At 46.8% G+C, this 15,301-nt stretch overlaps 1 protein-coding gene across 1 annotated transcript in view; it reads right to left on the bottom strand.

Annotated features, from left to right (window-relative positions):
• Positions 1 to 15,301, bottom strand: part of DTNB (dystrobrevin beta) — a 258,375-nt gene that overhangs the window by 142,856 nt on the left and 100,218 nt on the right. Inside the window, exon 9 of the mRNA XM_063919158.1 lies at positions 13,920 to 14,044. Within this exon, the coding sequence (XP_063775228.1) occupies positions 13,920 to 14,044 (125 nt within the window). The remainder of the gene's footprint in view (positions 1 to 13,919; positions 14,045 to 15,301) is intronic.

Consider the following 15,301-nt stretch of genomic DNA (forward strand, 5'->3'; position numbering starts at 1 on the left):
TCCTCTGGCGGGAAAGGGTACGCCATTAGTAACCTCTTCGAAATTACCAGTTTCTTATCAGGGGAAGCCCACGCTTCTTCACACACTTCATTTAACTCTTCAGATGGAGGAAAAGCTACTGGTAGTTTTTTCTCTCCAAACATAATACCCTTTTTTGTGGTACCGGGGGTAACATCAGAAATGTGCAACACATTTTTCATTGCCTCAATCATGTAACGTGTGGCCCTACTGGAAGTTACATTAGTCTCATCGTCGTCGACACTGGAGTCAGTATCCGTGTCGACATCTGTGTCTGCCATCTAAGGTAGCGGGCGTTTTAGAGCCCCTGATGGCTTTTGAGACGCCTGGGCAGGCACAGGCTGAGAAGCCGGCTGTCCCACATTTGGTATGTCGTCAAACCTTTTATGCAAGGAGTCGACACTGTCGCGTAATTCCTTCCACAGCACCATCCACTCAGGTGTCGACCCCGCAGGGGGTGACATCACATTTATAGGCATCTGCTCCGCCTCCACATAAGCCTCCTCATCAAACATGTCGACACAGCCATACCGACACACCGCACACACACAGGGAATGCTCTGACTGAGGACAGGACCCCACAAAGCCCTTTGGGGAGACAGAGAGAGAGTCTGCCAGCACACACCAGAGCGCTATATAACACAGGGATCCCACTATAAATAAGTGTTTTTCCCTTATAGCTGCTTATATTATATACTGCGCCTAAATTTAGTGCCCCCCCCTCTCTTTTTTACCCTTCTGTAGCTTGTACACTGCAGGGGAGAGCCAGGGAGCGTCCTTCCAGCGGAGCTGTGAGGGAAAAATGGCGCCAGTGTCCTGAGGGAGATGGCCCCGCCCCTTTTCCGGCGGACTTCTCCCGCTTTTCTGGAATTCTGGCAGGGGTATTTTTACACCTATATAGCCTTCCTGACTATATATGGTGTAGATTTGCAAGCCAAGGTGTCTTATATTGCCCTGCTGTAAAAGCTGGGTAAAGGCTCTGAGAGAGAGATAAGGCGAGTTCTAGACATAGGGCCCAGTTCGGGTCTTTGGCCTCACAGAGGGCTAATCAGGGTTTCAGCTGTGTAAGAGTGTTATAGGGCTGCTAGCCTGATTAGTATGGGCAGACTGCCTGGGAAGACTGGAGGGATCTGTGTGAGAGAAACACGCTTCCGGATACAAGTGAGCTATACAGTGTTTACTGGAGAACCCTGTGTTTTTGTTTAGTGATAGTTAGGAACATCTTGTGTTTAGTTAGTGCCGGACAGGCAAGGTATTTTCTTTTGGTGTTTGTTTTATTTTCTGTTTCAATAAAACTGGCCGGGGCCAGTTGTACCAGAAACTGGACTTGTGTTGTTCCTCAGCTGCTGCGTGCTGCCATATTCCCCAGGAAGAGGCGCCTTGCACCCCTACAGTGTTACAACTTGGTGGAGAATGCGAGCATGCCGCTCTGCGCATAAGTGAAAGCAGCAGCTTTATGAGGCCTGCAGAAAACGGTGGTTTATGCAGATACAGCCCAGTGTGAAGTTGCTGAGACTCACCCCGAGGGTTTGATATATGTCCTGGGTGAAAGCAGCTACAAAGCCGCCTGAAAAATCTGTCGACATGGAGGAACTGCTTAAAGCCCTGCTGCAAGCTACAGCGGCTCAGCAAGAGGCCAACAGACAGCAGCAGGTGGCTATGGAGGAAAATTGGAGACTACAGCAGGAGGCCAACAGACAGCAGCAGGTGGCAATGGAGGAAAATTGGAGGCAACAGCGTCAGGATAGAGAGGCCTTAGCAGAAGTGGTGCAGAGACTTGCAGCTCGGGTTGGAGATGTGGCCGTCAGTGCTCCGACCAGCTCTAGTTCTATACGGGCCAGTCACTTCCTGCAGAAAATGACAGAGGCTGATGATGTGGAGGCCTACCTGACCACGTTTGAAAGGACTGCCGAGCGTGAGAACTGGCCAAAAGCGCAGTGGGCCAGTCTGCTGGCACCTTTTTTGTCAGGTGAGCCCCAAAAAGCGTACTTTGATTTAAGCCCTGCTGAGGCTCGGGACTATGATAAACTAAAGACTGAGATCCTGACCCGCCTGGGAGTCACGCTGTCAGTACGAGCACAACGGGTGCACCGTTGGGTGTACGCCATGGAGAAGCCTCCGCGCTCCCAGATGCACGACCTTATTCAGCTAACAAAAAAATGGCTACAGCCAGAGACATTAACTGGTCCCCAGATGGTTGAAAGAGTCGTCATGGACCGCTACTTGAGATCTTTGCCCATGGTCCTGCGCAAGTGGGTGAGCCATGGAAACCCGGGTACTGCTGACCAATTAGTGGACATGGTAGAGCGGTATTTGGCAGCAGAGGAACTACTGATGACCACCCAGCAACCCATAGATCCTCGACAGCGCCCTTCAGTAAAGACTGGTAAGACTGTTCCATGGGAAAACGTTGCTGGGCGGTTAAGAGAACGCAAGGCTGGAGAGACTGTAAACACTGGCCCTGGAGACAGGCCAATGGGGCTAGAACGGTCTATGTTGCCCAAACGGGTTGATAATCGTGTGGTTAAATGTTTTAGATGTGGTATGCCAGGTCATGTTATTGCCAATTGCCCAGTCATGCAAGAACCCATGCAATGTGATGCTGCCTTTGAATGTCGCAGAATGTCTTTCTTTGCTAGGTTAGCCTGTACTGTGGTACCTTCACCTGAGCTGGAAAAACAAATGTGTGATGTGTTCTTAGAGGGTAACCGGGTAGAGGCCTTGCTAGATTCAGGAAGTTTAGTTATCCTCGTGAAAGCTGGGTTAGTGAACCCCTTAAAGGTCCAGCAAATACCTATTGGGGTAACTTGCATACATGGGGATACCCAATATTATGTCACTGCTGAAGTGAATATAGAAACTTGTTGTGGGTCAGCAATGGTTAAAGTAGGACTGGTCCCCACCTTGGTGCATAAGGCCATAATAGGGAGGGATTTTCCTCATTTTTGGAAACTGTGGGAATCACGTTTATCAACAGATGTGAGAAGTGAAGAGCCAGTTGGTAATACCGGTGATTGTATGGATGTACGTGTGTCTTCGGAACTTTCTGACCCTTTGCCTTTTGCCAGTTTGGCTGGGGAAGTGACAGACGGGGAGTCCAGTGAGGACCCTCTTGCTGGGAACAGAGACATAGTGGTTAGAAACGAAAGTGTGCCTGACCTGGAGGTAAAAAAGGATCTGTTTGCATCTGAACAGTTAAAGGATCCTACCTTGATAAAGGCTAGAGAGAATGTTAAGATTGTTAATGGGGAGCCTGTGGTACCAGGTGACAGGGTTACGTATCCCCACATGGCCATCTGTAATGAGCTCTTGTACCACATTGTCAAAAAGGGTGAGGATGTGGTGGAACAGCTGGTAGTTCCCCAGCCTTATCGGAGAACGGTACTAGATTTAGCTCATAGTCACGTTACCGCAGGACATTTAGGGGCAGAAAAAACCACTGAAAGAGTTTTACAAAGGTTCTTTTGGCCAGCGGTTTATAAAGAAGTGTCTGAATATTGTTCTTCCTGTCCTGAATGCCAGTATCATGCCCCTAGACCCCATTTTAGGAGCCCACTAGTTCCCATGCCTATTATAGAGGTCCCGTTTGACAGAATAGCCATGGATCTCGTGGGGCCCTTGTTAAAGTCTGCTCGGGGCCATCAGTATATCCTGGTAATTATGGACTATGCCGCTCGATATCCTGAGGCTGTCCCTTTACGCACTATCACAACCAAGGCGATAGCTAGGGAGCTGGTGCAGGTATTTAGTAGAGTGGGAATACCAAAATAAATTTTGACTGACCAAGGTACTCCATTTATGTCAAGGATCATGAAAGAATTGTGCAAATTATTTAAGGTCACTCACCTCAGGACGTCCATCTACCATCCCCAAACTGACGGGTTGGTGGAAAGGTTTAATAAAACATTAAAAAGTATGTTAAAAAAGGTTGTTGAGAGAGATGGGAAAAACTGGGATTGTTTGTTGCCCTACTTGTTAATGGCCATCAGAGAAGTTCCTCAGTCCTCTACGGGGTTTTCTCCATTTGATTTGTTGTATGGTAGACACCCCAGAGGGCTGTTGGACATTGCCAAAGAGACGTGGGAAGGACAGCCCACTCCTTATAGGAGCGTTATTGAACATGTAACACAAATGCAGGATAGGATTGCAGCCGTGGTACCTGTTGTCAGAGAGCACATGGAACAGGCCCAAAGTGCTCAACAGAGGGTCTATAACCGGAGTGCCAAGATACGGGAATTTGCTCCTGGAGATAGAGTTCTTGTTTTGGTACCCACTGTGGAAAGCAAATTCCTAGCTAAATGACAGGGTCCATTTGAGATTAGGGAAAAAGTGAATGAGGTTAATTACAAAGTATACCAGCCGGGAAAGAGAAAACCCGAACAGATCTACCATGTTAACTTAATCAAACCCTGGAAAGATAGGTTGTCTCTGTCAGCGGAGCCTTGCCCTTCGGTGTCTTCACCCCGGTTACTTCCCGCAGTGAAGGTGTCAGAGACATTATCAGCTGATCAGAACAATCAGGTTAAAGAATTTCTCATCCAAAATAGGGAGATATTTTCAGAGCTGCCTGGCCGAACGACCATAATAAAACATGACATTGTCACAGAACCAGGGGTCAGGGTTCATTTAAAGCCATATAGGATTCCTGAAGCTCAGCGAGAAGCTATTTCTAAAGAAGTTAAAACCATGTTAGAACTTGGAGTCATAGAGGAGTCTAACAGTGAGTGGTCCAGTCCCATAGTGCTCATCCCAAAGCCCGACTGTAGCATACGCTTCTGTAATGACTTTCGTAAGTTAAATGAGGTGTCCAAGTTTGACGCGTACCCCATGCCCCATGTGGATGATCTTATAGAAAGGCTGGGAACAGCCAGGTTTCTCACCACGTTGGACCTGACCAATGGTTACTGGCAAATACCTTTATCTGATAGCGCCAAAGAAAAAACAGCCTTCTCGGTTCCGGAGGGGCTGTACCAGTATAAGATGTTACCCTTTGGGTTGCATGGGGCTCCAGCAACCTTTCAACAGGCGATGGATAAAATTTTGAGGCTCCATAGAAAATATGCAGCTGCCTATTTGGATGATGTGGTAATTCACAGTACAGACTGGGGGTCCCATTTGGTTAAAGTACAAGCAGTACTGGACTCAATCAGAGAGGCAGGGTTAACTGCTAACCCAAAGAAGTGCTGCCTCGCAATGGAGGAGGTCAAATACTTGGGCTTCACCATAGGCAGAGGTCTGATTAGGCCCCAATTGAATAAAATTGATGCTATTCAAAACTGGCCTCGTCCAGTGAATAAAAAACAGGTAAGGGTTTTTTTGGGAATTACTGGGTACTATAGACGGTTTATTCCCAATTTTGCGACCACAGCGGTGCCGTTGTCAGACCTTACCAAAGGGAAGCAGTCAAATATGGTGAAATGGAACCCTGATGCAGAAAAAGCGTTCCAAGCGTTAAAAGTGGCTTTGTGTTCACAACCGGTGTTGATAACACCAGATTTTTCAAAAGAATTTGTGGTACAGACAGATGCCTCAGAGGTAGGGATAGGTGCTGTGCTATCCCAAACCAGAGATGGGGACGAACACCCTATCATTTATTTGAGTAGGAAACTCAATGAGCATGAAAAAAGGTATGCCATTGTGGAAAAGGAGGCTTTGGCCATTAAGTGGGCACTAGATACCTTGAGATATTACCTCTTGGGTAGACAATTCAGACTAGTGACAGACCATGCCCCTTTAAAATGGATGTATGTAAATAGAGGCAAGAATGCTCGTGTAACTAGATGGTTTCTAGCGTTGCAGGACTTTAAGTTTACGGTCGAACATAGACCGGGAACACAATTGGCCAACGCAGAAGCATTGTCTCGCATCTTCTGTTTGGGGGCTACAAGTGTTCCGGCCCCTAGGTCGAAACAGGGGAGGGGGATATGTGACAAGAACACTGGGATAGTGTTTGAGGGCAGGTATGTTTGTCCCAGGTTCTTGTCTTACATGTTTTAGAAAATGAAAACTTCTAGGAAAAATGCTTTTGTTTTGTCAGAACCTTTTCAGTTTGCTGTAAAAGCTGGGTAAAGGCTCTGAGAGAGAGATAAGGCGAGTTCTAGACATAGGGCCCAGTTCGGGTCTTTGGCCTCACAGAGGGCTAATCAGGGTTTCAGCTGTGTAAGAGTGTTATAGGGCTGCTAGCCTGATTAGTATGGGCAGACTGCCTGGGAAGACTGGAGGGATCTGTGTGAGAGAAACACGCTTCCGGATACAAGTGAGCTATACAGTGTTTACTGGAGAACCCTGTGTTTTTGTTTAGTGATAGTTAGGAACATCTTGTGTTTAGTTAGTGCCGGACAGGCAAGGTATTTTCTTTTGGTGTTTGTTTTATTTTCTGTTTCAATAAAACTGGCCGGGGCCAGTTGTACCAGAAACTGGACTTGTGTTGTTCCTCAGCTGCTGCGTGCTGCCATATTCCCCAGGAAGAGGCGCCTTGCACCCCTACAGTGTTACACCAGTTTGACAGTATGAAAACAACTGAGCCTCTCAACAGATGGCTCAACAATAACCCTTTAGTTAACAATAACAATTTACAAGTATTGCAGACAATCCGCACTTGGGATGGGCGCCCAGCATCCACTACGGACTACGAGAAATAGAATTACCGGTGAGTAAATTCTTATTTTCTCTGACGTCCTAGTGGATGCTGGGAACTCCGTAAGGACCATGGGGATTATACCAAAGCTAACAAACGGGCGGGAGAGTGCGGATGACTCTGCAGCACCGAATGAGAGAACTCCAGGTCCTCCTCAGCCAGGGTATCAAATTTGTAGAATTTTGCAAACGTGTTTGCCCCTGACCAAGTAGCTGCTCGTCAAAGTTGTAAAGCCGAGACCCCTCGGGCAGCCGCCCAAGATGAGCCCACCTTCCTTGTGGAATGGGCATTTACAGATTTTGGCTGTGGCAGTCCTGCCACAGAATGTGCAAGCTGAATCGTACTACAAATCCAGCGAGCAATAGACTGCTTAGAAGCAGGAGCACCCAGCTTGTTGGGTGCATACAGGATAAACAGCGAGTCAGATTTTCTGACTCCAGCCGTCCTGGAAACATATATTTTCAGGACCCTGACAACGTCTAGCAACTTGGAGTCCTCCAAATCCCAAGTAGCCGCAGGCACCACAATAGGCTGGTTCAGGTGAAACGCTGACACCACCTTAGGGAGAAATTGGGGACGAGTCCTCAATTCCGCCCTATCCATATGGAAAATCAGATAAGGGCTTTTACAAGATAAAGCCGCCAATTCTGACACTCGCCTGGCTGAAGCCAAGGCCAATAACATGACCACTTTCCACGTGAGATATTTCAGATCCACGGTTTTTAGTGGCTCAAACCAATGTGATTTTAAGAAACTCAACACCACGTTGAGATCCCAAGGTGCCACAGGAGGCACAAACGGGGGCTGAATATGCAGCACTCCTTTCACAAATGTCTGAACTTCAGGTACTGAAGCTAGTTCTTTTTGAAAGAAAATCGACAGAGCCGAGATCTGTACTTTAATGGAGCCTAGTTTTAGGCCCATATTCACTCCTGCTTGCAGGAAATGCAGAAATCGACCTAGTTGAAATTCCAGTGCACACCAGGTAGTCATAAATCTTTCTAGAGTGCCCAGCCTCCTTCGGAGCCCGCTATTCCCCATGGTCCTTACAGAGTTCCCAGCATCCACTAGGATGTCAGAGAAAATAGCATTAGTGCAACAGACCAGACTCTCCTGATAGTTCAATTAACAATGCATGATGCAAAGACTGCTCAGTGACATACACACACGTGATACACAGAGCACTGTCTGCAGAGGGCCGTGATACAGGGGAGACCCCGGGGCTGAGTCTGCAAGACACATAGAGAGACCACGGCGCGCGTTCCCCTCACTTGTCACAGTGTCAGTGGGGTTACTGGGACCAGGGATATAACCCATAGCAACGTGGGTGTCTGGCTCCAGACATGACTAACCATACGTAACACAGAGACTGGGAGCACCCAGGGGTACAATCATCTCATCCAGCACACAATAATGTACAGCGGAGGTGGCAAATGCCAGAGGGTTACAATGAAGATGCCAAATACAAAATACTGGCAGCTATTGGCGTTGCAGAGTGATACACCCGGCTTTACTCAGTAGGGTACTACAGTACAGCCCACGTACAACAATTGCAGCAGAGTCCAACGCCTCAGAAGAAGCAGACTGTGAGACGGAACTGAAAGCAGACAGGAGACAACAAGCCAGTATAGAGCCAGACTAATATTATACAATATAAAATGCTGTGCAAAAGTTTTAGGCAGGTGTGGAAAAAATGCTGCATAGTAAGAATGCTTTCAAACTGCAAAGTGAATGAAGAGAAGGGAAATCTAAATCAAATCAATATTTGGTGTGACCGCCCTTTCCCTTCACAACAGCATCAATTCTTCTAGGTACACTTGCACAAAGTCATGGATTTTGTAGGCTTATTGGGGGTCATTCCGAGTTGATCGCTAGCTGAAAATGTTCACTGTGCAGCGATGAAGCAAAAAAACCGGCACTTCTGCGCATGCGTATGCGGCGCAATGCGCACGCGCGACGTACTTTCACAACGCCCGATGTAGTTTTACACAAGGTCTAGCGACGCTTTTCAGTCGCACTGGTGACCGCAGAGTGATTGACATGAAGTGGGCGTTTCTGGGTGTCAACTGACCGTTTTCAGGGAGTGTTCGAAAAAACGCAGGCGTGGCAGGAAAAACGCAGGCGTGGCTGGCCGAACGCAGGGCGTGTTTGTGACGTCAAATCCAGAACTGAATGGTCTGCAGTGATCGCAAGCGCTGAGTAGGTCTGAAGCTACTCTGAAACTGCACAAAAAATTTTTGTAGCCGCTCTGCGATCCTTTCGTTAGCACTTCTGCTAAGCTAAAATACACTCCCAGAGGGCGGCGGCTTAGCGTTTGCACGGCTGCTAAAAACAGCTAGCGAGAGAACAACTCGGAATGACCCCCATAGTCAGGTGTATGATTAATCATTCATACCAAACAGGTGATAATGAACATCATTTTCATGTGTAGGTTGAAACACAGTCATTAACTGAAACAGAAACAGCTGTGTAGGAGGCTTAAAACTGACTGGGTGAGGAACAGCCAAACTCTCTTACAAAGGCGAGGCTGGGGAAGAGAGGCCCACATTTATCAAGCCTTGGATAGTGATAAATCTGTCATGTAACAGGCTGTGTTTGAAAAGTGACACTTAGGAGCTGATTGGTTGGTACTTTATCACCGTGCAGTTTATCACTTTGCAAGGCTTGATAAATCTGGGCCACAGTTTCAGGTCACAGGTCACACACCATGGCAAGACTGGGCACGGCAACAAGAGACAAGGTAGTTATATGTCATCAGCACGGTCTCTCCCAGGCAAAGATTTCAGAGCAGACTGGGGGTTCAAGATGCGCTGTTCAAGCTCTTTTGAGGAAGCACAAAGAAACGGGCAACGTTGAGGACTGTAGACGCAGTGGTCAGCCAAGGGAACTGAGTGCATCAGATGAAAGACACATCATGCTTACTTCCCTTCGAAATCGGAAGATGTCCAGCACTGCCATCAACTCAGAACTGGCAGAAGCCAATGGGGCCCAGGAACATCCATCTACTGTTTGGAGATTTCTGTCCAGAAGTGGTCTTCATAGAAGAATTGCGTCCAAAAAGCCATTCCTTCAATGTGGAAACAAGACCAAGCGACTCAACAACGCACGAAAACATTGTCTATAACAGAAGGCAAGCTTGGTCGCCAAAGGGCTGGAGAGCGGTACAATAGTGTCTGCAGGCAACAATGACGCTTGGTGGAGGTTCCTTGCAAGTTGGGGGCTGCATTTCAGCAAATGGAGTTGGGAATTTGGGCGGGATTAATGGTGTCCTCAATGCTGAGAAATACAGGTAGGTACTTATGCATCATGTAACTACATCAGGGAGGCGTCTGATTGGCTCCCAATTATTCTACAGCAGGAAAACGACCCCAAACATACAGCCAATGTCATGAAGAACTATCTTCAGCATAAAGAAGAACAAGAAGTCTTGGAAGTGATGATATGGCTCCCACAGAGCCCTGATCTCAACGTCATCGAGTCTGTCTGGGATTACATGAACAGGCAGAAGGATTTGAGCAAGCCTGCATCCACAGAAGATCTGTGGTTAGTTCTCCAAGATGTTTGGAAAAACATCCCTGACGAATTCCTTCAAAAACTGTGTGCAAGTGTACCTAGAAGAATTGATGCTGCTTTGAAGGCAAAGGGTGGTCACACCAGATATGGGGGTATATTTACTAAGGTTCCCGATTTTGACCGAGATGCCGTTTTTTCTTCAAAGTGTCATCTCGGTAATTTACTAAACTCAAATCACGGCAGTGATGAGGGCATTCGTATTTTTTGGGAAGTCCAAGAAAATAATTACGAATGAATACACCATCGGTCAAAACGCGGCTGTTTAAGTATGAATCTCGGTCATTTATTAAGAAGTGCAAAGCAAAAAAAAATAAAACACTGCCGTGAAAAATTACAACTCGTAAAAAAGTGCTAAAAAAAAACAGACCTGCTTTTTTGATCCGTGATTGTATAGGCATGCAGGGATCCATGAGATCCGTGCATGTATATCAGTGGGAAGGGGTGGGAAAGTGGTTATTTTCAAAAAAAAAATTGCGTGGGGTCCCCCCTCCTAAGCATAACCAGCCTCGGGCTCTTTGAGCCGATCCTGGTTGCAGAAATATGGGGGGAAAATTGACAGGGGTTCCCCCATATTTAAGCAACCAGCCATGGGCTCTGCGCCTGGTCCTGGTTCCAAAAATACGGGGGACAAAAAGAGTAGGGGTCCCCCGTATTTTTAAAACCAGCACCGGGCTCCACTAGCTGGACAGATAATGCCACAGCCGGGGGTCACTTTTATATAGTGCCCTGCGGCCGTGGCATCAAATATCCAACTAGTCACCCCTGGCCGGGGTACCCTGGGGGAGTGGGGAGCCCTTCAATCAAGGGGTCCCCCCCCCCCAGCCACCCAAGGGCCAGGGGTGAAGCCCGAGGCTGTCCCCCCCATCCAATGGGCTGCGGATGGGGGGCTGATAGCCTTTGTTGAAAATGTAAAGATATTGTTTTTAGTAGCAGTACTACAAGTCCCAGCAAGCCTCCCCCGCATGCTGGTACTTGGAGAACCACAAGTACCAGCATGCGGCGGAAAAACGGGCCCGCTGGTACCTGTAGTACTAATACTATAAAAATACCTAAAAAAAGACAAGACACACACACCTTGAAAGTAAAGATTTATTACATACATCCACACAAACATACATACATACATACTTACCTTATGTTCACACGCAGGTCGGTCCTCTTCTCCAGTAGAATCCATGGGGTACCTGTTGAATAAATTATACTCACCAGATCCAGGGTACCAGGCTCCTTGGCGAATCCATTTGTAATCCACGTACTTGATTAAAATAAAAAAACGGAGACCCGAGCCACGCACTGAAAGGGGACCCATGTTTTCACATGGGTCCCCTTTCCCCGAATGCCAGAAACCCACTCTGACTTCTGTCTAAGTGGGTTTCTTCAGCCAATCAGGGAGCGCCACGTTGTGGCACCCTCCTGATCGGCTGTGTGCTCCTGTACTGACTGACAGGCGGCACACGGCAGTGTTACAATGTAGCGCCTATGCGCTCCATTGTAACCAATGGTGGGAACTTTGTAGTCAGCGGTGAGGTCACTTTCGGTCAACCGCAGGGCAGAAAGTTCCCACCATTGGTTACAATGGAGCGCATAGGCGCTACATTGTAACACTGCCGCGTGCTGCCTGTCAATCAGTACAGGAGCACACAGCCGATCAGGAGGGTGCCACAACGTGGCGCTCCCTGATTGGCTGCAGAAACCCACTTAGACAGAAGTCAGAGTGGGTTTCTGGCATTCGGGGAAAGGGGACCCATGTGAAAACATGGGTCCCCTTTCAGTGCGTGGCTCGGGTCTCCGTTTTTTTATTTTAATCAAGTACGTGGATTACAAATGGATTCGCCAAGGAGCCTGGTACCCTGGATCTGGTGAGTATAATTTATTCAACAGGTACCCCATGGATTCTACTGGAGAAGAGGACCGACCTGCGTGTGAACATAAGGTAAGTATGTATGTATGTTTGTGTGGATGTATGTAATAAATCTTTACTTTCAAGGTGTGTGTGTCTTGTCTTTTTTTAGGTATTTTTTTAGTATTAGTACTACAGGTACCAGCGGGCCCGTTTTTCCGCCGCATGCTGGTACTTGTGGTTCTCCAAGTACCAGCATGCAGGGGAGGCTTGCTGGGACTTGTAGTACTGCTACTAAAAACAATATCTTTACATTTTCAACAAAGGCTATCAGCCCCCCATCCGCAGCCCATTGGATGGGGGGGGACAGCCTCGGGCTTCACCCCTGGCCCTTGGGTGGCTGGGGGGGGGGGGGACACCCCCTTGATTGAATGGGTCCCCACTCCCCCAGGGTACCCCGGCCAGGGGTGACTAGTTGGATATTTGATGCCACGGCCGCAGGGCACTATATAAAAGTGACCCCCGGCTGTGGCATTATCTGTCCAGCTAGTGGAGCCCGGTGCTGGTTTTAAAAATACGGGGGACCCCTACTCTTTTTGTCCCCCGTATTTTTGGAACCAGGACCAGGCGCAGAGCCCGATGCTGGTTGCTTAAATATGGGGGAACCCCTGTCAATTTTTTCCCCATATTTCTGCAACCAGGATCGGCTCAAAGAGCCCGAGGCTGGTTATGCTTAGGAGGGGGGACCCCACGCAATTTTTTTTTTGTGATTTTACAGTGTTTATTTAAAAAAAAAAATGAACCCCAGCACGGATCACACAGATCCGGCCGAGATTCATTGTGATAAAGTCAGCAGTGTTTTGCTAATCACTGCCGTAAAAAAGGGGAAAAAAACACGAATGACATCGACATCGGAACAAATGAAAATGCAGAATACGACAGCTTAGTAAATTAGTCGTAATAAATTCAAAAAGTTGCAATTTTACACTTTCGATGTCATTCGTGATTGAACTTTGACCTTTTTCCGAAAATTACGAATGTTAGTAAATATACCCCATGGATTTGCTTTAGATTTCTCCTCTGTTCATTTACTTTGCATTTTGTTCACTTCTTTCCACACCTGCCTAGAACTTTTGCACAGTACTGTATGTTGGACTTTTTCATCTTTTGCATAAAATCAGTCTCTCTCTAGTAACAATTGTTACTGCTGGATTAATTACATGGCTGGTTTTACTCAAAATTTATACTTTCATACATACATGTTTTAATAATGTTATTTCTGTTTTCATAAAACAATTTGGTTTAAATAATCTTACCTCAGCCTGAGAGATGTAATATTAGCAGACACAGCAATAAAGAAAATATGTGTGTATAAAATACAACTCACCCCCGGCTAATAACTTACTGTACAATACCAAGCAAAGACTTCTATACCAAAGTTGAGTGACATTACAAAGGCAGAATATGATGTCAGCTAGTCACATGACCAGGCTGGTCAGCTGGTACATCACATCCTGGCTGCACTGTACAGGGATGAGATTAAATATCCACAGAATCAAATCGATGATCCAGGTTGTATTGAGTCTCCCTGTCTGCGGTGACCGGCAATCTACCGGATCTATCAGACGTGTGATAAAAATACATTCGCTGCGTATTACCTATAGTAACATACATCTGGAAACATAAAAGTCTATGGCCAAATAATACAGCAAAACGTCCATTTTATTAGGCTTCCAGCAGTTGATAGCCTAACGTTGGATATTAACACATGCTGGAACTTGTAGTTCCACAAACGTTCATTTACAGTGTGAAATAGTATAAGAAGTGATTAGGAAAACATCATCTACTCACGCGACATGAGGTAAGTCCAGTGGCTTCTCGGAGTGCTCTGGGAATACAGGGTGATGGGGTTCCCTGCTCGGAACGCAGCCAAGAGACTTACTGATCGCATGACTTAGCTTCTTCGCTGGGGACTTCTGCCGAAAGACAGACAGAGAGGACAAATCATCACACAGGGACCGCTGTCTTTTATTATATCCATATACAGGGCGATAGCATCATCACACAGGGGTCAATGTCTCTTATTATTATACATACACAGGGCGATAGCATCATCACACAGGGGCCGCTGTCTTTTATTATTATCCATATACAGGGCGATAGCATCATCACACAGGGGCCGCTGTCTTTTATTATATCCATATACAGGGCGATAGCATCATCACACAGGGGCCGCTGTCTTTTATTATTATCCATATACAGGGCGATAGCATCATCACACAGGGGCCGCTGTCTTTTATTATTATACATATACAGGGCGATAGCATCATCACACAGGGGCCGCTGTCTTTTATTATTATCCATATACAGGGCGATAACATCATCACACAGGGGCCGCTGTCTTTTATTATATCCATATACAGGGCGATAGCATCATCACACAGGGGCCGCTGTCTTTTATTATTATCCATATACAGGGCGATAGCATCATCACATAGGGGCCGCTGTCTTTTATTATATCCATATACAGGGCGATAGCATCATCACACAGGGGCCGCTGTCTTTTATTATATCCATATACAGGGCGATAGCATCATCACACAGGGGCCGCTGTCTTTTATTATATCCATATACAGGGCGATAGCATCATCACACAGGGGCCACTGTCTTTTATTATATCCATATACAGGGCGATAGCATCATCACACAGGGACCGCTGTCTTTTATTATTATCCATATACAGGGCGATAGCATCATCACACAGGGGCCGCTGTCTTTTATTATTATCCATATACAGGGCGATAGCATCATCACACAGGGGCCGCTGTCTTTTATTATTATCCATATACAGGGCGATAGCATCATCACACAGGGGCCGCTGTCTTTTATCATTATCCATATACAGGGCGATAGCATCATCACACAGGGGCCGCTGTCTTTTATTATTATACATATACAGGGCGATAGCATCATCACACAGGGGCCGCTGTCTTTTATTATTATACATATACAGGGCGATAGCATCATCACACAGGGGCCGCTGTCTTTTATTATATCCATATACAGGGCGATAGCATCATCACACAGGGGCCGCTGTCTTTTATTATTATACATATACAGGGCGATAGCATCATCACACAGGGGCCGCTGTCTTTTATTATTATACATATACAGGGCGATAGCATCATCACACAGGGGCCGCTGTCTTTTATTATTATCCATATACAGGGCGA

Source organism: Pseudophryne corroboree, chromosome 4 (genome assembly GCF_028390025.1).
Source record: "Pseudophryne corroboree isolate aPseCor3 chromosome 4, aPseCor3.hap2, whole genome shotgun sequence".
Taxonomy (NCBI): domain Eukaryota; kingdom Metazoa; phylum Chordata; class Amphibia; order Anura; family Myobatrachidae; genus Pseudophryne; species Pseudophryne corroboree.